This window comes from Drosophila willistoni (genome assembly GCF_018902025.1).
Source record: "Drosophila willistoni isolate 14030-0811.24 chromosome XL unlocalized genomic scaffold, UCI_dwil_1.1 Seg142, whole genome shotgun sequence".
NCBI lineage: Eukaryota > Metazoa > Arthropoda > Insecta > Diptera > Drosophilidae > Drosophila > Drosophila willistoni.
In genome coordinates, this window is record NW_025814053.1 from 2,470,264 (window position 1) to 2,494,222 (window position 23,959).

Below are 23,959 nucleotides of genomic sequence, written 5' to 3' on the forward strand. Positions count from 1 at the left end.
TCCGATACTTTAAAGTCGAATGCCAAACTTACAACAAAACTTCTCTTAACATTCTTGACTAGTTTGTGCATTTTCAGATTGCATCATAATCGCTCTCTCGACACTTGCCATTTAATTGTTTGCCATAAATTTTGATTTTGTCTATGTGTATATACATACGTCGATTGAGGAATCTATTCGCCTTTCTCTCTCTCTCTCTCCCTCTTTGCCATCATCCGAAAATAACCATTGTCTGGTCTGTATATTCAATATCATTGTCGTTTTATGGATGTCGGTTTGGTTTGGTTGGCTTTGGTTTTGCCATTGAAGTTTACGACGATGACGCTCCCTCTAGACCTCTCCCCATTCGCCCCTCATCCAATTATTATGTATGTATATATACTAAAGTGAAGAAAAACTTTGACTATTTCACTTGCATTTCAATTGACCAGAAAATAATTGAATGCTTGGTTCCTGCAATTTTTACTAAAACTAATTTAAGTTTCTGTTTTTCCGTTTCTTTTTTTCTTTTGCCCATTTTTTTATTTTTGGGTCTTTGTGGTTTTTTTATGGCTCCTGGCGACATACTGGCAAATCTTTTGGGCCAGTTGCTGCTGATGCAGTTACTACAGTTGTTGTTCTTGTTGGAATTGTTGTTGTTGTTGAGGTCAACTGAGCCATTTGGCAAAAAGTTCCGAGCGCCATTATGTCGCCCAAGATGGAAAGACGAAAGACCTTGCCTATCGAAGCAAAAGCAACTTTATGTTTTCTTCGATTGGAAAGTGATTTGAGACGCGAATACATTTTCGTGTTTTCGTTTTTTCTTTTTGTTTGTAAATAGAAAATATTAGTTTTTTTACGTAGCTTGCACTTTTCCCCGGGAGAACACGACGATAAAGCGACAGTGGGAATAATAGTGAGATAGATAGAATACAGAATCCACTCTAAAAGTTGTCGTAGCATTTTTACAGCGCTTTTAGCATGAAATGTGAGCGAAGCGGCACGTGCCTTGGAATATGGTGGCTACCTTGGGAAACGACAGCATGGACAGCAACTGAGAAGGAGACTAAAAGAGATAGAGAATGACAGAGAAAGAGAAAAAGCATAAGAGAGGGAGTACAACATTTTGCTTGGCATCCTTATGACGGGCAATGCCCATTAGGGGGCATCATTAGTATGTCTCGGGTTGTCGTCTCATTTTTTTGGATTTTTTTGGGCACTTCTCTTCTCTTTATTTGGTAATGTGAGACCGCTGCCACGCCCATAACTAATTATGCCATGTACGAACACATCAGATGGTTGGGTCAGGCCATTAGCCCTGTCGAGCGGTTATTACGTGCTTGACGGGTATTCATTACATGCAGGCAAAACCACTTGAAACACTTGAGTCCAAAATCCAATATCAACTACAATTTGGGTATTGAATTTTCAAAAGTTCTATCTAATGAGATCAGTGCGTAGTATTAAATAAGGTTTGGCAAGTTTTGCTTCATATAAAATTACTCAACACTATAAACTTGCAGGCACCTAGAAGTACGCACTGCTGTAGTTGGTGCCTCAAAGTATGCACTACTTTTCTCTCTTTCTCGCTTCTAAAGGAAACTTAAGCCAAGATGATGGAGAACCGATTTCCACTTATTATGCGGCTAAAAGGCCTTGCTAAACACTTTTGGGCATAAGTTTTAAATGCATTTTCAAAAGGCTGAGCCATTGGCAGAAGCAAAGCCAAGGCCAAAACCACCAGCAACATCAAGGATACAAATTGTTTTTTGTTTTGCTGTTGTTTTTTATTTTTCTTTTGCGTTCGTCGTGCTATTAAGCAACAAACAGCACCAACAATATGAAATGGCAACGCAAAATGTTTACGCTATTAACGCACAATTAAAGACAAAACAACAACAAAAAAGAAACTGGGAGGCCGCAACAACAGCAATAAAATGAAATAAAAAAGGCAAAACAAAACACAGAAATAAAAACCAAGGGGCAAACAAAACAAAAAGGACAATTGCCCAGGCCTTGCAATTCATTAGGAGGCCACCAGTGGTAGCAGTTGTAGTAGTAGTAGTAGTAGGCATATGCAGGTCAGGTTGGGTTTCGGATCGCGTCTGTGCCATAAAAACAAATGTGAAAAGCACCAGACAACACAAAAGGGCAAACAGAGACAGAGGATGAGAAAGAGAGATATATCTATCTATATGTAAGTGTGTGTGTGTGTGTGTGTTTGTAAGAGCCGCCCCCTCTCGATTCTCGGCCTCTATAAATATTGCAGCAGCACAAATATGCGACACTCCAGCAGCAACAGCAGCAGCGCCAAGCAGTGACCCTGGCGCATTCATTTCGTTTTGTGAAAGCGCTAAAGGGAGAAAGCAGGGCACATTTTCGGAAAAGGAGGGGAACTTAGGTTTCTGAATCGGCTGGCGAGCATTATTTTTGATTTGGCTATGACCCCCAAACCAACAGTAAACAAATTAAGTCGAGCGTAAACTCGGTCGAGTTGAGCGCATGGTGAGATGACGAAATGGAAATGGAAAGCGGAAAGTCGAACGCAGTGGTCCGGTGGTCTGGGAGGGCCTGGGTCAATTTGACCGGGCAAGCGTATAAAAATCGCAACAAATTGCTACAACAACAATAGCAGAAGCAAATGTGAAATGTAAAAAATGGAAATCATTGTGAATACCTACCAAGTTATGTATGTACTTGCGAATGAAAGAATGAAAATCAAATGCCATTGTCGAGGTGGAATTCCGGAATATTTATTCTATGGCCCATATTACCGGAGGGCCTTAATTGGCCGCCAATTAAATTGATGGCCCTGCCAGTAATATGAATTTCAAATCCACATTGCACAACACAGCACATCTAATTAAATGGGGTCGTTAGCCAACACTAGATAAGAGTGTGCCCTTCCCATATTCTAAGGAGAAATCAATGATGAAATGATTCAGTATCATGCACAAAATAAACATCCCAATGTCAATCAATTTATCAAATTGAAAATAGAAAGAAAGAGACACGCATATTTGCGAAACGTTTTCCTGTTTCACATTGTGCAAATTTAAAAATCTCTTAAGGGTGCTTAAGCGATGAAATCTAGAACTGGATTTTTCTGTCCGCAATAGAAGAAGTCGTATATTCGTATATTCTCCCTCATTCTGACTTCAACTAACAACTGGGCGACGTGATCGGATTTGGTTCGTGACCGCATTACGAACTTGTTTCGCATAATCTCCAACCGCAAATGTATTTTATGGACACAAAAAAAAAAAACGAGAAAAAAGGAAAAGAAGATACAAAAAATTTGAAAGCGAAATAGACTGAGTTTGTGGGGCACGGGGGAACGCGAAATATGGCGGGAGAGAAAGACAGAAAGTAGGATAAAACTGACTCTGAATGACTGTCATCAATTTGCGCTATTTCTTTACGAAGGACAAAAAGCAATGGCAAATTGACGGGCACTTGAGTGAACATTATCTTTCTTCCTGCTTCTGCCTCCGCCTCCTGCGTTCCCCATGTCTGATTCTGTGTCTGACTCTGAGTGAGAGTCTTCTCCCCTAAAGTAGGCAACCGAAATGTTCGTTCATTCGTTTTGCGCTTGGTTTTATTCCTTAACTGATTGAAAATATTCACGTGGTTTGAGCGAGTCTCCATTCTGGCCATCCTCCTGAATTGCATTACCCTAGGCATGTATCAGCCCTGTGTGGACGATGCCTGTGTAACGAATCGCTGCAAGATACTGCAGGTGAGTAATATACATATATCAACCCATCCATCCATCCAATCCCTTCTCCGCCGCCATCTTTTTTTCCCCACATACGTATATTCTTTTCTCTCGTTCTGCACTGTTCCGTTTGGTTTTTTTTTGTTTTTTGCTGCCTCTCATCCTGTCACATTAAATGTCATTTATTTAAGCAATTTTTTGGCTCACTTCCTGCGTTTGCCTTGCCACACTGATGACATCAAACGAGAGGCACTTCGCCTCATTAGACAGAGACCTGGGCACACGGCACACGGCACAAGGCACACGGAGTGGAGTGGAGTGGAGAGGAGTGTGCAGGGTGTAAAGACTGAATGACATGGACGAAGAAGATAGAGGGTGGACGTACGCCCATCAACGGTCGTAGGGGCGAGCTGATGCCAATTACAGAGCATAGAGAAAATGCTGTGCGCAACGTGCGAAAATGTTCTTGTTAAACATAAGAGCTTGTGTGTGTGTGTGTGTTTGTCGTTTTGGCCGCAGCGAAGTGTAAAGTAACACGACAGGACCCAAAAATTGGCAACAGGACGACAAGAGCAACAAAATGACAGCGACAGTCATGCCGCATAAGTGGCGCCCCAAATTACCAAGACGAAGACGCCGCAGATAAAGAATGAAACCAAGAGACTCCATATGTGTGTGCATGCATATATGTTGTGTGTGTGTGTGTGTGTGTGTGTGTGTTCGAGGTGGCTGAAATGTTAAGTTAAGCATGGCAAATGACTATAGGAGCAAGTCCTTGGACTTCCAATGGCTTTTAAGTTCATTTTGAGGATCTCTTACTGCTCAACATGTATCTATGTAGCTCGACACCCAAAATCCGACTTTAAGCTAAAAATAAAACAGAGGAAATAAGGAACTTTTCTTCTGCCGATGTCTTTAAATACTTTAAAAGTTATTCCCAATGAGCTTTAGCCTTAATAAAGTGGGCTAATTTGGTTCACATTGGATTTTATATACCTATCACATTCCCAATTCATCGTGGCATACATTTTATTTAATCCGAAAACATAATTCCTTTGACTAATCTTGATCTTTAATTCAATTTCCATCGCAAAAAGCCCATTTCATTTTCGTTTGCGGCATGCACAAAAGATAACTAACTATAATATCGCTTTGATCTTTTTTGTTTTTGTTTTCCGTTCGGGATTAGATCTTTGATGACATCATTTTTGCATTTTTCGCTTTGGAGATGACCATCAAAATGGTTGCCATGGGCATGTGCGGCAAGAATACGTATTTTGCCGATTCATGGAATCGCTTGGACTTCTTCATTGTGTTATCCGGTCTGCTGGAATATGTGATGCATGTGGAGAATCTCAATTTGACGGCCATACGAACGATACGAGTGCTGAGGCCATTGCGGGCGATCAATCGAATACCAAGTGAGTAGAGTTTTTAATTCGGGAGTTTTCATTTGCCATCTCTCTCGCTGTCTCCCATCTCTGCGATTACAGGTATGAGAATTTTGGTGATGCTTCTGCTGGATACGCTGCCCATGTTGGGCAATGTCCTGTTGCTCTGTTTCTTTGTGTTCTTCATATTTGGCATTATCGGTGTACAGCTGTGGGAAGGCATATTGCGGCAACGTTGCACTCTAGATCGATCGAAGGGCATGATATATCCCATAACGTAAGTACCATCAGCAGCCAAAAAAGTGTCATAGAAGGTGAAGGTTTTTGTTTTCAAATAGAGATATATGTATATACATACATACATTACTGAATATATGTAGGTATGTATGTATATCTTTGTGGGATCGAGCCAAGCAATGTTAAAGATTCATGTTCCAGATTGATGGAGCATTCAACGGTCTTTTGTGTCTTTTATCCGCAGGTGGTGGCCAATAAAAATTTCTCTGATATAAATATATATTTGAAAAATTTACTGTATATATCGTGTAAATGCATATTTTTTTCAATTTTCTATATTGTTTGTTTTGTTTTTAATTACATTTTGTTTTTGTTTTTTATTTAATCGGTTGGAATTTTCGGAAAGTATTGACGATCATCATCATCAGCTCAGCATCAGCTTTAGCTTCATATTTTGAGATGGCTTTTGAGTGCATCTGGCCAAAATGGCTGCTTTTTTCATGTTGTTTTTTGGCTTTAGCTTTTGCTTTTTTAGCCACTCAAGAGGCCACACTCACACTCGAGACACACATACGCATAAGCACACGCACACACTCACGCACACTTGCACACGCACACTCACACGACCCACTAAAAACACACACACACACACACAAGTGACTTGGTGCAATTTGCTTACCAAGAATTCAATTGATAGATGAAAGTTAATGGCGAAATGCCCAAACATCAGCATCACCGGCCATCGGAGTCGGAATGGCACCCTGTCAATTTGATGAAGTTATCGTCTGACACTGATTGCGAAATCTCTGTGGCATGCCACAAAATGCCAGTGGTAGTGGCATTGTGGCTCTACTGTCATTCCAATTGACAGCATTAGACATTCCACAGTGGTGCAAATGCATTAACGTGAATTCCAACGAACAACAATTCAAATGGCTCGATCAAAATTAACCCAATTTTGTAAAGACAAACACTCACAATGTGGAATGCATCGATTAATATTTATCCTGCCCTCTCCTCTCCGCTTCCCTCACCCCTTTTCGACCATACTTTTACTCTTTCCTGTATACTTTTTGTATGGGTCCCACGGTGCTTCTTTCTTACTAGCTGACTCGGTTTTCTACCTTCGCCTTTGGCAGCTGGCAAAGATTTTCAACTTGCCCCCAAACAATCATTTATCATTTGCATTGTTTGTGTATGTGTGTGTGAGTGTGTGTGTGTCTGGCAGTTGTGGCAGTGGCAGCAATGTCAGAAACAGCAGGACACACGCTTTGTCTCTCTCTCTCTCTCTCTCACTCTCCTTCTCTTCGTCACACACACACAACACACACATCACATACAAAATTTTGCAAACGTTTTTCACTGGCACTGAGAACCCTAAAAAGTAGGCAACACTTTTTCGTTCAGTTGCTGCTAAAGAAATGCTTGTCATATATGTTTTCTTTTGTTTCCTACCACCGACACAAATGTATATATTCTTGCAATGCTATATTTTCATAAGTATACTACATATTTGTCCTTGTTGTCTGTTTGAAATACCGAAACTCAATTAGTAAATAGAATTAAAATTCAGAAGACGAATGATTTTCTATATATTTATATGCATTGCAAGAATATACGAATTTCATTGCAATACACAAAATATGTACATATAATTTCTATTATTTTGCATGACGTACATACCTATATATGTATGTATGTACATAACGAATTTTGTATTAAATTGTATTTTTTGTATTTTTGTTACCATCCCGCCCCGCCCCCCTCTCGATCAGCTTTTTGTTAATAAACTTTCCACTCCCATGTGACAAAAAGTAGGCCGAACCTATAAACAATTTTGATTGCCATTAAAGGGTGTTAATTTTATGCATATTTTTTAATTTGCATAATTATCTACATACACAAATGTACACAATGAATGGAAAATTCATTGGAAATTTTTTTAACGCCTCAAAGTAGGCAGCATTTACGATGATATTTTCACATTTGTGCATAATTTTATAGATTACGTTTGATTGTTGCTGGAAGCAGAGGGCTTGATTAAATCACCCAGTGTAATGTAATGTACTTTTATTGCCTTCACTTTGAAGACAAACGTAGAGAAAATATTAAAAACGAGCTTGAATTTCCTTGTTTCCATATCGGTACAGTTTTTGGTTTTGGTTTTAGCTAGATTTTAGAATATGATTTTCCAACTCCTGCAGGCACTGAATAGTTAGTTGGAATAATTCCTGCTTGTATCCTCTTTTAGCTAAAGTTCTGAATATTCACTACCTGTCTATATGGATAATTGCAAACTAACTGTAAAAGAACTGCAGGAGCTCAAAATCTTCGGTGAACCGAATTGAAAAAAATTCGATTATTTGTACCTTTTTTTGTTTCTTTCATTTTGTTTTTTTGATTAGTTTTCCTATGTTTGTCAAATTGGGTTTGTTATAATTGTGTACCAGCAGCAATTGTTATGACATTATAAAGTTTTAAAGTCATATTGTAAATAGACACACACACACACCCATTCACACAACAAATCATCCAATCACCAATGCTCCACACAAAACAACTTTCAAGTGGCAATTAATTTTTTTGGTATATCCGTATGCGAATATCGTGCATATGTGCACACATACACACATACATACATAGATACATATATGGTACACACATATGGTACATGGAAGTATGTATGTATGTATGTGTGTGTGTTTCGGTACATTTATATCAATTGTAGGCAACAAAAAACAAAAATAAACCGAGACAAATGTAACAAAACAACAATGAACAACATCTACAACAACAACAAGAACAACAATAACAGTAACAATTAACAACAACAACAATGAAAAGCAGAGCAACAAACAACAATATAAAAAATATCAAATTAGATATAGAAATATCTATATATATATTCAATATATATAAACAATATTGTTTTTGTTTTTCCAATTTATCATTTCTTCACTTTATTTTTAAGTTGATACCAAACAAAGACCAAAAATTAAATAATAAAATGAACAAATTGGCAGCCAAGCGAAGCAAACTAAATAAGTATAAATAGTAAACCAAAAAACGAATAGCAAAAGAGAAACCAATTACATTACAAATTACAATAACAATTACAATAACAATTACAATTACAATTACAATTACAATTAAACTTACAATTACAATTACAAAAAACAAAAAATCATACCGGGAAACAAATTTTTTGTTTACAGGATACCTGAAGTGTACAGAGTTCGAGTCCGAGTTAACTCGTAAGATAAAATGATTTATTTTCTCCCTCCCCCTTCTAACTAACACACACACACACACACACACACAGCTAGTTAACGATACGAACACACCTACACTTACTCACACACACACACAAACACAGTTACACACTTTTGCAATACTTACTACTTAAAACACTTAAGAATTTCTAGATCTATATTGCATACACAGACACACACACACACACACACACACACACACACACACATATATATATATATACAGAACATGTATAATCTTTCAATCTATATAGTAAAACTGCAAAAACTAAACAACTGAAACTTCATTACGCTATCTAGCAATTCGCTCTATATTTTGATTATTCTGGCCTATCCGCTATCAATCACATATAACCGTCTAACCAGACTAATAGATCCAATATCCGATAACAAAATCTGTCAAATATCGAGGACAAAAGATGAATCCAAATTTGAAACCTGGTTGCCAGAAACAAATCTATTCAATTGGAATCGAAACAAATATTCAAAGGCAATATCAACTCATTTATTGCAAAAAAAGGAACAGACAACCATCGAAATATATTATTACTTTTGGTCCACAAGGATTTTGTCTTCTTCGAAAAGGCCGATAAAACTAGTTACAACAATTTTGATGATATCTCATCGATAACATCATGATGAAATATATAATACACATGATTTAACAAATCAACAAGATAAAACCATCCAATTAACTTTGTTTTTCTATAGATATTCCGTCTTCGTATCGAAGATATAAGCAATTATAACGATAACACTGATCGTGTTATCGATATGTTGTACGTTCATAGTTAACGAAAAATATGTGAGCAATACAATTGATAACACAGATCATGATAACGATAAATTATATGAATAGTCAACACATCTAACGAAAAACTATCGAAAAACCTAGTTTCTTTGATCTATAACTAGATCTCTTCCCCTTCTTTCTTTTCTTGCTCTGACCAAACATTCTCACACAAAAAGGAAACCACACGAAACCCAACAACAGTTAACATTAGTTTATTAGATCCATACAGATATTCCAACTATATAAATGTGCATAAACTATATAAATTAGATGAACATTTTCTAATTAGTCGAATCTATCTAGCTCTATTTTTCTGTCTATCTCTCTCTCTCTCCCTCTCTTTCTCTCTATTGATGTATCTGTTATTTGAAAATATATGAATATATATATAAATATACCATATAAGTAATTCTAATTATGAACTAAAAATTAAACAAAAAATAAACATAAAATAACAATTTAAAGCTAGCATTTATACTAGTTTAAACAAAGAACAACATTATTAAAACATTAAAAAAATATCTCAACAAAAGGGAATATTTGTTTCTGCCTAGAGCTTATTTTTGTACCTGTCCTTCTTGTCTCTCTGTCTCTCTCTCTCACTCTCTCTCTCTCACCACCTTAAAGAAACTAAACACAACTGTACCAAACAAAAGCAAAAGAAAATCTTTACGTGTATTTAGTTATCCTTTCTCACTCACTCACACTCACACTCACACACACACAAAACACACACTTAACAGACTGCTAAGACTATTTAGTAAATGTTCTGTGTTTGTAACCAAAAAAAAAAAAAAACGTAACCAAAAAACCAACATAGAAATACTATATATACAAAACTAAATTTATATAGAAAACTTTATTGTTTCAGTTACTTCCCCTGCTATTTACGACTACTTCCTACTTGTTGTTGTCTTCTAGGTGTGTGAGTTTACCGTTACCTCACCCACTTGGAACCAATCTACATACTTGTAACTTTGCACAGAAATTTAGAGTTGTCCCCCTTTTTCCGTTTTTCTTTTTCTCGTTTGGTTTTTGCCTTGATGTTGTTTCGTTTCCTTTGTTTTCTGTTTTATTTCGTTTGCCAATTGAGGTAAGATTCTCGTTTCGTTACCTGATGTCCCAGCCCAGGTTAAACAAAAGTAAATACACACACAAGTGTACTCAAGAGTACACAAAAGTACAACAAGTACACCAATCAGCCACATAAAATATATTGACTTATTTAGATGACCCCTGAACCCATGACTTAATGTCATTAAATAGATGCTAAAGCACATTATTTGTTTGTCAGATCTATTGAGATGACCAGCTAGGACAAGAAACCACGAATCACGTGTTGTATGCGTGATGTTATTGAGTTTTTGTTTAGGTTGTCTCATTAGATACGACAATACAATAATAATATATTCATTTGAAGTTAAACTGTAGAAATAGAAATCAGTCTAAACAGTGTAGAAAGATTACATGAAATATTCCTTAATTTAAAATTGAAGATTCTTTAACAAAATGAACCATCAAGCAGCAAAAGCAGAATGTTTTTTTCCTTACACCCTATACACATGCACACACACACACACACACACAAAAACTGGCACTAGAAGTTTTATTTACCTGATATGGTTTATGCATACATACATAACATATATATATGTGTACATATATGTGTGTGTGTGTATATCTTTTGTAAGCTCAACCCCTCTTTTGCAGGAAAAACCATCAGTTTCTATTGCAAAGGTATTTAAAGCTGCCCCCTTTTCCAACCTCCAAGCCCGCCATCCCAGTCCCGTTTCCCTGCCGTTCCCTGCCGTTCCCTGACTCTCCCGGCCATCCGTCTGCTTCCTATCAACCAACTCGAATTTGAATCCGTACTTTCAAAACTCTTTTCACTCACACACCAAACAAGTACATAAATACATGCATACATAGACCTACATACCTACATACATATTCATTCAAGCAGAGTGAAAATTGTTTCAAAAACAACAAATTTTTAACAAAATCTGCTTGCGGTTTCACACACACACACATTTACACACTCTCTCGCACACGCATATGTGACGGTGATTTAAGTGTCGATCTGTGAATTTCAACACAGTTTATATGCATTTCTTGAAAGTTCGAAAACCACAGATATGAGAAACCTTTTCTGTGTGCCAGAAAAGAATCGCTCTACGCTAAATAATGAAATTATTTCAATCAAATGCCTTTTTGAAATTCAAACTCAACTCAACTCAACTCAAATCCTTTAAACAATAGATTTCGTTTGAAGACTTAGATAGAGACTATTTTTAATCAGATCGAATTCGTTGCATGCACGCAGAAGAATTAAAAATTCCGGCACGGCCACAAAGAAAAAAGAAAATATATTTGCCTGGCCCCATTTACCTTTTGTGTTAGGTCTTTGACTTGAATTTACGTTATTTTTACTATTCAGCCTTTTAGTTTCATTCTTAATTCTAAACTAAAGCAAATTACATACTCTGGTGCAGTTGTGTCTCTGTGTCGTAATGTGAGCCTGCCTTTTGACTGTATTTACGCTCTCGTTATCGTTATCGTTCTCGTTCTCGCTCTTGCTCTTGCTGTCAATCGCTGTCTATCACTCGCTGCTTTGAATTCACTCGCTCACTCGTTCACTTGCTCATGCTCTCTCGCTCTACCTTACTCTAATTAGCCTAACAACTACATATGTATGTGTTTGTCTCACTATACTTATATCTCCCTATCTCTATCAAACTTTCTTTGTCCATTTCTTTGACTTTTAAGCATTGGTGAAATTTATCGTTAGATTAGTTCATTTTCTTTTTGGTTTTTCCTTCGATTGGCTGTCTCTATCCTCTCTCTCTTTTCAAAATTATTAGCACCCTTACCCACCCGAAATAAAAAAAAAAAACCGAAAACAAAACAAAAAAAACTTTGATTAAATCAAAAAGAAAATTGATTTATTTTTTTAAATTTTTCTTTAAGTAAATATCGAAATTATCCTTGTATGTAAATGTTTAAAATACGCATAAACTACATACTTTATATATACATATATATTTATACGTATATATATATGTATATATAATTAACTGAATATTTTTATGTAATCGCATTATTAATTGTAATCTCTCGTTCTTTTTCTTACTCTATCTTTCTTTCTCTATGTCTCTCTACATTGACTCTATGATTTTTTCCGCTGTTTTCCAACATTTTCTTTCGAAAACCATTTTGTAATATCTATCTAGTTTGTCGCAATATTACGAGTTCTCCAAGGATCAGGATTATATATGCTCCACACCAAATGATTCTGGAATGCATCTTTGCGGAAATTTTCCACCCTATCGCATCGGTTCGCTTGTCTGTAATGGTAAGTGCCCTCGCCCCCCTCCCCCGCAAAACCATATCTTTTCCACTTTTATCTCATCTTCTTTTGTCGTTCTCATTATGCGAATGAGGGCGAAGCGTAGAGAGAAGAAGAGCCTTAAAGAGAAAGGCGAAAAGCTAATGAAGTGCAAATTACTCGCACTCGGAGGCAATCAAATTTGATAGCATTTTTAATTGCTTTTGCACTTGGTTTAATGACTGAAAGCTGAAACAATCACAATTATAAAACTGTACAGCAATTTTCCATCTTTTTCCCCTCCGCCATCTAACCCTAACTCAATGCGAATCTCAATCTCAACCGCCGCATCACAGACGAAGCCAAACTCTTCGACTTCAATGAGCCAACAAACACATCGTGCGTCAATTGGAATCAGTATTATACAACATGCCAACCGAGCTTTGAGAACCCATTTCAGGGCACCATTTCATTTGACAACATCGGCATGGCCTGGGTGGCCATTTTCCTGGTGAGTTGCCAATTAGCTTTCAACTTTGTTAAACAAATATCAACACAGCGATACAACGATACAACGACAACAAGCCAACAATGCCAACAGCTGCTAAGTTGCATGTTAATTTGGTGTCAACTGCGGTCCGCGTCCTGACACATTTTCCTGTTGGCCCAACAAAAGCAAAGCATTTGCGAGTTACGGATTTGCATAAATAACTAATCCATACTTTAATTGAATTAACAGAGATGGTCAGTTTAGATAATTTGGATACTTCAAGGAGATCTAAATGATAGACGATGATGTATGTGGGTGTAAAAGCAAAATGTTGTATCCTATTCACCCTCCAAGGACAAACAATTGTGAAATGCACTTTGTATCAATGGCAATGGAAAACAGTTCGATTCGCTTTTCTCTTGCCTGGCGAAGAATTAGTCGATTCCGACATTTTCTTTGGATATGCCAATTACTTAGCCATGTCAAATAAACCTTTAATCATAATGCAAACAAACGAAGGAGCTGAGACCAACAGGAGCGGTTGTGTGAATTGGAGAATTGCATAACGAGTGGTTCAAAATTATTCAGAGAGCGCTCCTGTTTACAATTAGATTGCGTTCAATGCGAATCACGTATACGTGACGTGGTACAAAACACCAAAAGGGCGAAACAGCGCAAAAAGGGAAACAGGCTAATTGCCAACAATGAAACGCAGCGCAACGCAGCGTGGCATACAAACACACACATATACATATATATGTACATACATATATATGTATATAGTCTAATTACGTTGAAATAATGCCTGCTTTTTTCCCCCTTTGATATATATATTCTTTTTTTTTGTATTTTATGTGGATTTATTTGGATTTGCAGGTCATCTCACTGGAGGGCTGGACGGACATAATGTATTACGTGCAGGATGCGCACAGCTTTTGGGATTGGATCTACTTTGTGCTGTTGATTGTGGTAAGCCTAACTGCCAGACTGGCAGTTTGCCCGGCATTACTTTGATCTTGAATTGAATATGCAAACCGAGTTTTCGGAGGCCTGCCCCAAAAATTGGGACACGACTCTCTTAGCCAGTCTGCCTGCTGCCCGCTGCCTGCCTCCCTCCCCATGTGAAGAGAAACAGTTTTGGCTAAGCATTCATGCTGTGTTCAAGCAATTTCGGCCAATATAAATAAGTAAATTTAAAAGTGGAACCCGGTCACACACACGCACACAAAAACACACACACCTGCATTATCGACTTTTGAATTACACTTCAAATCTTCAAAGCTAATGGCCAAGCTGTCATCTAGAGTATTAACTGTATAAGCCCCTTTTCCACTCATCACGTGCAGGGTATACAGAATTTGGGTTACTCAAATTGTATAGACCAATGATGGAGACGATGACCCAGAGTTGTCTACAGTCGACTTTTTAGCCATTGCTAGTCTCATCCAGTCTGTTGTCATATGCCAACTCGTAGTCAGGTGTCCTTGGACTAATTAAAAGCCTTTAAGTGCACACACACTCACTCACTCACACACATACAGACACACACAGAATATTTCATTATTTATGTTTGAAGTTTTCACTAGGTCTTTCTCTCTCTCTCTCTCTCTCTCTTTCACTCTTTCTGTCTGTCTGTACTTATTTTGCTGTTCATTTCATGTGCAAAATGATTTCACTCTAGCAAGAGCAACAACTTTTCCTATGCAAATAGTTTTCAGTCTGTGCCAGACTTTTTCATCTCCTTTCACACACTCTCCTTCTCTCTCTTCCATTCTCTGTCCCTCTCTATAGCCCATCATAGGTTTGTATGCTAGGAAATTGCATATTTATGTTTTATGTGTGTGTGTGTGTATGAGTTACGAAATTAGAAACATTCTTCTTTGTTTTGTTGCAAAATAAGTAACTCTATGAATTTTTTAATTTAAAGTTGAGCAAATTTGTCTTTGGTCGATTTCGAATGCAAATGGAATATTGATCATGTTTATATATCTTTTGCCATTATTATTATGTAATTAGAAGAGAAGAAAACTTTTTAAAAATATATAGCATTAATTCACCCAATCAGCTACACCGATGTCTATAAACTAGGGCGGGACAATTTGTTTAGACACAACAAAACTTTAAATTGAGTTCTGCGAAAAATTTTAAGAAAGTGCGAGACAGACTCGAAAATCTCGCCTCAACTTAAATGAAGTAAGTAAGTCGTCTCGCCGACTTGGGTATACCATACACCAGGTAAAACATATTTAAAATTTCGAAAACCAAATGTATGTCTACTAAATTGTTTTATTATGCTCATACCATATGCTATCTCGCTCACTCTACAAACACACGAGCACTCTAGCGCCGCCACTAGCCAACGGCCAATTCTGCCCTTATGGATCGCGTAGCAAAATACGTTCATACGTATATTTTGTATGTTTCTAGTCCGATTTCAATCAAATTTGGTAGTTTGATAGAAATAGATAAGATTTATTAGTCTGCCAAATTTGATCGCGATGGTCAAAAAATTGCTAGAGCCAATCGGTTTTTTCTAAATTATGGAGGCGGAAGTGGGCGCGGCAACATATTAAAATATATGTATTCTGCGCGCATACTAAGCCAATATACATACTAAATTTGGTGACTTTAGCTTTGTTAGTTTTCGAGAAAATCAGTTTTGTTTAATTTGCAGGGGCGGAAATGGGCGTGGAAAAATTTTTAAATAGTCAATATCTGCGCGTCTATTAAGCTAGCTTACATAACAAATTTAATGTCGGTAGCTTTCATAATTTTTAAGCAAATCATAGTTATGTAAATTCCGGGGGCGGAAGGGGGCGTGGCGAAAAGTTGGAACAATTATTTTCTGCGCGCTAACTAAACGAGTATATAACCCAAATTTGATGTCTCTATCTGCCATACTTTTTAAGAAAAACAAAATAAAACAAAAAAGTCGGCGAGACGACTTACTTACTTCATTTTTAAATGGCGTCCCGTGCATCACAACAGCTAGGATTTCTAACCCGATTTATAAACAAAATATACAATAATTCTTCGATATATACGAGAATACGAGAATCGAATCACCGACCGATATTGCTCTTTTTCTATTTTGAAATGCGTGGACACGCTCACTCGCACACGGAGTCAAAATAAAACCACAAATTCGATTCGTCTGAAATTTTGAGCTTTCTCGTCTATAAGATGGTTCCACACGATAATAAACTTTTCTTGCCATAGTGACGCCACTGGGCGGTGAGGTTAAGTACTTATCGGGCCACCCTCGTGAATAATTCACACAGACGCATATGACGGGGGTATATAAAAGCAGAGTTAAATTCCACGAAAATCGAAAACTCGAATGTCTGAAATTCGTAGAGTAAGAAAAACTGTATTTCAAATTTCACAAAAATTAAAATTATCATTTTTGTTTGTACTTTGCGTCTTTTGACTTTCCTTCAATTAACAAAACTTTATGATTCATAACTATGTATACTTGAAAAATAAAAGTAAATCAAAGATCTTGTTAAAAGATTTCGTCAATACCTCTACGAAAATAAAAAACTTTATTACTATGAATAGGTATTCCAAGAAGAAGGAAAATAACCCAATATTTATTTGTTGAATTTTATTTACAAAAGTACGGAGTTTATATAGGGAATCCTAGGCTCTAGGAGGTAACAATTGTTCTTAGAAGATCTTATTCTAGTACGACTCAAACCGACGTATTCGGGGGTTAAAAAATGACACGTGACATACTGCCGTTGTGATCTTTTGGGTTAGTTTAGAATTACAAATGTTTTTCCACAACATGTGTGGCTGATTGTAATTTTAGTCATATGCTAGGTTAGTTGTTTGTGACAAGAGAACAGTTGTATTATATTATCTGATTCTGATTTGAGATGAACACGATATTTAATGTTAAACAAATATGTTCTAGCCTAGTAGCTCCTAAATTAAAGATGCGAGATTGACGCATAAAAGTAACCTTGTTTTAAAAGAAATTTTAGTAAATTTTATTGAAAACTAAAACCAAACACAAATATTTTGTTGAAGTTGAAAAAACCAAAAAAAAACGCCTCCAAAGTTCAAACTTTGAATTGGCTTCAAATTTTATTCTGGGGCTAAAATTTAAATTTGTAGTATTCATTTCGCATTTTGTTGTTTAACTAGACCTAGAAATTTTTCAAAGGGTTCAAATCAAGTAAGGATTTTAGGTGTTTGCTTTTTGGTAATCAAATTGCTGTTCAATAAAAAGATCAAATTGTTGAATTGTTTTGACAATTAATTTTGGTTCACTTTGGTAATCGTACTTGCTGTTTTCTTGTTTCTTTTTCAACAGATTGGCTCGTTTTTCATGATCAACTTGTGCCTTGTGGTCATCGCCACCCAATTCTCCGAGACAAAGAAACGTGAAATGGAGCGAATGAGACAGGAACGGGCCAGATATACATCGACCTCAACATTGGCCAGCAGTACAAATAATTCAGAGCCGGCGACATGCTATGCGGAAATCGTCAAATACATAGCCCATCTCTGGCGACGCTTCAAAAGACGAATGTTAAAGAAGTACAGATTATATAAGTATGCTGCTTGTACCCTTATGATTTCATTCAATTATGTTTTACGTTTCATAGTTCTTGTTTGATTTTAAGTATAATCCACCAACCAACCAACCAACTACTACCACCACAATCAACTAACCAATCAATCAACAAACTAGCCAACATTTACAACTGTTAATCAGTCTCACTTAAGGAGGCTTTAGAGAGTTTTTTGTCATAATCGAAACGTTGAAAGTGGCCTAAACCAAAAAGACACGAGCTGGGAGTTCAATATATAAATACTTTTGGCTAAAAGAAAACTATTTTAAATTTTACGTAATACAAATGTCCCCATATGTAAATACATACATAACTAAATGTTGGTAATGCAAAAATATCGTACCGATTATAGAAAATCAATTGTCTCATAGATATTTCACCAGAAACAATCGGGACAGGTGCCCACGTAGAAGTCTTTAGAAATGTTTTGTTCTTCAGTGAATGATTTCCAAATTTTTGTATGACCATTTCCAAAGCCTTTAAGGTTGCTTAGGAAATCTTAAAGTTTCAATAGAAAGAAAGTTGCATATAAAAAGTTCAAGAATAACTCATTTAAATGGTTATAATTATAATTGTTACAAATAAGCGACATTGATAATTTCTTAGTAACATATTTGTATAAACAAATTATGTACAAAATATAGTTACTTATACCGGAAATGATTAAAAAGTAATCGATCAAATCTAACATGCTGAAATATTTGTTATCGAATTTCAATATCAATGCATTCCAACATTATGAGTGTATGTATGAGAGAGAGAGAGAGTGAAAGAGAGAGGGCGAAGAGAGAGAGCCAGAAGATGTGTGTGTGTGTGTGCACAAATATCATGCTTTTCGACGCCATTCTCCCCAAAAAGTAGACAACACTTTTTTGCAACAATCGTCATTTGAGTTGCTTAAACGCTCAACCCACATAACAATCCATCTCTCTGTCCCTCTCTCTCTCTCGGTTTCTCTTACCACTTTTACCCCTCAGTCTTGCCCAGTCTAAACTCATTCACATTTGATTTCGCTGCATTTTATTTATGATACTTGAGTTTCCGTCTGTTGGTAGTTTCTCCATTTATTTGTTTTCCAATATACACATGTATTTGGTTGTTTTTTTTTTTTTTGTTTTTTTTTTGCTTTTCTTGTGCTTTTTTGCTTCTTTCATTTGTTTCGCTTTTGATTTATTAAAAATTCATTTAGCATGCATTTGACGCTGGTCACGTACGTCACATACATACATACATACATACATACATACATACATTTCTTTTTGCCCCATTTTTCAAAATTTGTATATTTCATTTTGTTTCGTTTTGTTTTTAGTTTTAGTTTTCATTTCGCTTACAGTTGTCAACTTTTGGGTTTTGCATTTTTCATAGGTTTCTGTTTTTTCCTTTTCCCATGTTTATTTTGTATAGTTTTTCAATTATTTGAACTGTGCATCTGAAAGAGAAGACGAAAAAAGAAAAACAAAACAAATTGTTAGTACATAACCATAGATTAGCAAAAGTTTAGTGTAGTTAGTTAGTAGTGGTTCGCTCCCAGAGCATGTCTGTGCATAGACTGGGACAAATTAGAGAAAAATGAGTAGGCAAATGCAAATGACTAATGCCAAGAGAAGCGATGGGCATGCTAGAAGCAGAGGAAACAACTTTCTGAACAAATTGCTTATGTGTTAGCAATTGAAAAAGCAATTAGAACTTAAGGAAGACGAACTTATCAGATATCCAATTTGTCTAAGGGTTAATTAGACTCAGTCACTTGATTTCGAGTCCTACACTCTTCTCCATTTTCGATGGGCAAGATGTATAAAAACATACATGTATACATATACAATTTACATAGACTATATCCCAACGAATGTATTATGCAAATATGATAGTGGATAGATAGTTCTACCTCCCCATGTATTTCTGTTAATTTGAATCATTTTGCAATGATTTGTGTTGTATTGTTGTTGTTTCAACTTGGTAATTTGCGTTGTTCATTTGATTGAATTATGTAATTGTTGTCTAATTGTTAAGCACAGTCACACACACACACACACACACACACACACACATAGACATATACATGCACAATACATATAGATACATAAAAAGATAGACATATACATATGCACTAGTCCCGCATCCCTGCCCAATATAATATATTCCTCCGCCTAACATTTCTCAAAACAAAGAACACGATGTTGTCAATCAGACATAAATGTGTGTGTGTGTGAAAAAGAGACAGACAGATAGATAGATACATAGATATGAGCGGCGATTCAATGAAACTAGATTCACTAATGAAAATGTTATTTCTGCCCACCACCCGCTCCACCACCACCAAAACAAAACCCATCCACAGATATCAGCGGCAACAGCGCAAAGAGGGACTTTTGCCCAATGCCGATAATCTGACCTTTTCGCCATCACGCATCAAATGCCATCATCCAAAGTGCCCTAAGTACAGTGCGCGTAAGCCGTCCAGCATACAGGATCAGATGATAACTGTTATGGTGCCCCTGAATTCCAACAATAACAATAACAATAATAACAATAGCAACGGCAACGGCAGCACCAGCAATGGCAACAATGCGCCCAGCTGCACCACAGTAGCCCTGGTCAATGGGATCAATGGCAGTGCGGCAAGTGTAACGATGGGCCCCATGCAAGGCCAACAGCAGCAGCATTCCTCATCCGAAAATACAGAGCAATCAATGGGCGGCGAAGGCTCTGGCCTGGGGCCACGTCAATCCTCGCTAAAGAAGTCCTATCACAGTCACAATCTGCAGCAATTGAAACCGGAGGGCAGTGCTGCCGAACAGAAGACAATTCTATTGAAATTCCCCCAACAGGTGATCGATTCGGAGCAACTGATGGTGAGTTCATATGCAGAACAATATTACTTATCCAAAACATGCATACATACTTACATATGTAAATAGTAGGATTAGATACAATATACTTACAATTAGATACAAGGCCAACTAAACTAGCAAATTCGATTCAAAAATGAAGCCCAAACAAAACGAACAACAACATTATCCGAACCAATTCGAAACAGTAAAGCCCCACTAAAACATACACAATGTGTATTTTGCTCCATACTGTCAGGCAAAACTAACTAACTTAAACTAATCTATCGTATTTCTCCAATTGTTAATTCCTAATAATCTAAATAAAAATGTATGTACTTTTCTTGTAGCTGCAGTTGGGAAATTTGGGCAAGGTACTGGAAAATGTTATAAAAATGAAAACTCTATAATCATACATATACCTATCCACATATACAATGTTTATAGTGACAACAGATAAAAACAAAAGCAAAACTGACTACTATACTACTATACTATACTACTAAATACTGTATTAATTACAAAAATAAGAATGAAAACCATATGTTAAGAATGAGGCAAACTAAAAAATAATAATATAATCAGAAATTTAACAAAATATCTATAGCTTTTAGAATCGATATCAGTATCGGTTTTTATCAGTATTTTTAGTCATTCTCATTTGCCCTACAAGGTGTTTTTTATACGCAATTTTAACGATATGTTTCAGTTTAGATCACAAAATTATCTGGACTATAGTTTAATCACAAACACGAAATTAACTACTCTTATCTCCCTATTATTATATACAGTTATGCTTTAATTAATAATAATATGAAAGTCTGGTGAAAAAAACATTGCTTACAAAAGTGAATAAAATCGACTCGTTCTCGATTCCGAACAAACCGAAATGCTAAATTAATATGAAATTAATTTAAAATCCTTTTAAAAGTAAATATATGTACATACTTCTACTTACATATGTAATTAGGAAATGCGAAAATCAAATTCCAAAACTTTAAGCAAACGGTCTGAATTTGGATCCGGAAACAAGAACTGATCTGTTTGAATCATTAAGCATACAAAGGATTTCACTTTTAGTATTATTTGAAAAGTTGACCGTAGTCCTCTTGACTATTGACTATGTCTTAGTGACAATAGTTAAGTAATTAATCAGGTCTAAAGAACAAAACGATCAATGAGAGAGCCATTCGTATATCGAATGGCTTTATTTAAATCTTGAAAGTTGGTCAATAATAATAATATATATATAGAATTTAATATTAAAATTATTGATTGGCTAACCTAATTTATGTACATATATCTGTAATATTTGTATAACATTTTGAATCGAGAAAAGTCTAAAAAACTAAGAAAAAGAATCAACCACAAACAAAAAACACAAGACTGAAGTCAAATAGTCAATCGATTTATGTATATTGCTTAATATGATGTATAAATACAAAAGACTAACAAAAGACCAATCAATCCATATGCACAGAGTCATCCCTGCACCTCAGGCTTTCTCAGTCCACCCACATCGGCCAGTCGTCGTCCGTCGGTGATGTTCAATGAATATGTTTTACTTCACACACCGCCAGCATTGAGCAATGATGGGCCAAGTGGTTCATCGGCTGGCTCAACAGCAGCTGGAGTGATGCCGGCAGCAGGAGCCACATCCACATTATCAGTGGGCGCCAGTACGAATCTTAATGGAGGCGGCGGTGCCGGCGGCGGAAGCTCTGCCAGTGTCGGATCAATTGATAAAAACAGTCACAATATATTTTCCACGGAAAAAATGACACAAGCGGGCGATGGCAGCATCTGGCAGGTAGTTTTCATCGTATACTTAATAGTTTGGTGGCGTATACTTAATTTTTTTGGGGTTTTTTTTTTGTAGGTAAACCTACCGCAATCCATTGGCACCATTGCCAATGCCTATACAGATTGCTCCGAACTGGGTATACACGATGCCATGACTTGTCAAGAGCTTTTAGCATTTTCTGTGGCCTTCTCGGCAGCCTTGCCAACGGGTCAGAGTACCCTGGAGTCGTTCTACACATCGCTTGCCCGCTGTGATCCACACACCGCGGAGGCTCTCAAGCAGCAAGTGGAGCAAGCAGCCTCCCCCATGCCACCCCCCATTGTCACTGCCACAACGACAGATGCAACAACGACAACGGCAGCAGCGGCAGCAGCAGCAGCAGCAGTCGTTTCATCCAACGAAACGCCGCAAGTTGCAGTTGTGGCTGATGTTGCAACCCACCACGCCACCAGCACCACTAACACTACAAATACGGCGAATCGTCGCAGCAAAGACCATCATCATCACCACAACAATAATAACAATAGCCAAAGTCGCAATAATAACAATGGACACGGTCAGGGGCAGAGTCATCATCGCTCCCGTGGAGGAGGTGGCGGTGGTGGTGGTCATGCATCGGCTGCCACCTCGGCTGTTGCCCCCATCACGGGCAACTATATGGAAGACTATGCCTGCTGCTACGATCTCTATCAGAATGCTCTCTCCCCTCTCGACGAGCGCCAGCGTCAGAGATCACCGGCCATGCGGTGTCTAATTGCTGTCTATCGTTGCTTATCGCGAGTCTGCAGCTGGATAAGGCGCTACATCCGACGATTGGTCGAACACAAGTACTTCCAGCAGGGCATACTGCTCGCCATATTGATCAACACCCTGTCCATGGGCATAGAGTATCACGATCAACCAGCCGAGCTTACAGCAATTGTGGAGACCAGCAATGTTGTCTTTTCCGGCATCTTTGCCGTCGAAATGCTACTCAAGGTGGTAGCCGAAGGACCGTTCCGGTATATTGCCAATGGCTTCAATGTGTTTGATGGCATAATTGTCATACTCAGGTAGGTGGTTACATTGCTTCACAATTAACTCAATTTATTTAACTAGCACAGAAATTCAGAAAGTTACATAGGCATAGAGCAAAACTTGTTGATCTTCAATCTGATAAAACTGTAAAATTATCTATAGCTGAGATTGCTCAGGGTTAGAAGGCATAACCGCATTAGCCAAAGTAGAAGAAGTTCCCGGAGAATCTGCACCAACTGGCGGTATGGAATTAACCAAATTAGCAGGATTAACCGAAGTATCAAGAGAATCTGAATCTGAATCGGAACTAGATGAACTATCAGATTCATCACCATCTTCTGGCAAACCAAAAGATCCCATTGAAAGAGCACTTCGTTTGGTCCTCAGTTTCGGCATCTTTGGGTCTTGAGATTCTTCCAATGTCAAACATTGGGGCATAGGTTGATCATCAGGTATTGGCCGCACGGTCGGTTCGCTGCGCTCACGTTTTTTTGCATCCCAGGCATTGGAAGCCTTGAC

At 37.2% G+C, this 23,959-nt stretch overlaps 1 protein-coding gene across 2 annotated transcripts in view; it reads left to right on the top strand.

Annotated features, from left to right (window-relative positions):
- LOC6652900 overlaps positions 1-23,959 on the top strand; it is a 95,167-nt gene that overhangs the window by 52,463 nt on the left and 18,745 nt on the right. The window contains exons 4-15 of one of the 2 annotated variants that reach the window (XM_023181294.2): positions 3,607-3,718; positions 4,887-5,118; positions 5,191-5,365; positions 8,541-8,579; positions 12,621-12,742; positions 13,072-13,226; positions 14,082-14,174; positions 17,527-17,753; positions 20,130-20,643; positions 20,970-20,993; positions 22,100-22,429; positions 22,499-23,475. In XM_023181294.2, the coding sequence (XP_023037062.1) occupies positions 3,607-3,718; positions 4,887-5,118; positions 5,191-5,365; positions 8,541-8,579; positions 12,621-12,742; positions 13,072-13,226; positions 14,082-14,174; positions 17,527-17,753; positions 20,130-20,643; positions 20,970-20,993; positions 22,100-22,429; positions 22,499-23,475 (3,000 nt within the window). The remainder of the gene's footprint in view (positions 1-3,606; positions 3,719-4,886; positions 5,119-5,190; positions 5,366-8,540; positions 8,580-12,620; positions 12,743-13,071; positions 13,227-14,081; positions 14,175-17,526; positions 17,754-20,129; positions 20,644-20,969; positions 20,994-22,099; positions 22,430-22,498; positions 23,476-23,959) is intronic. The other variant, XM_023181295.2, reaches the window with a different exon arrangement.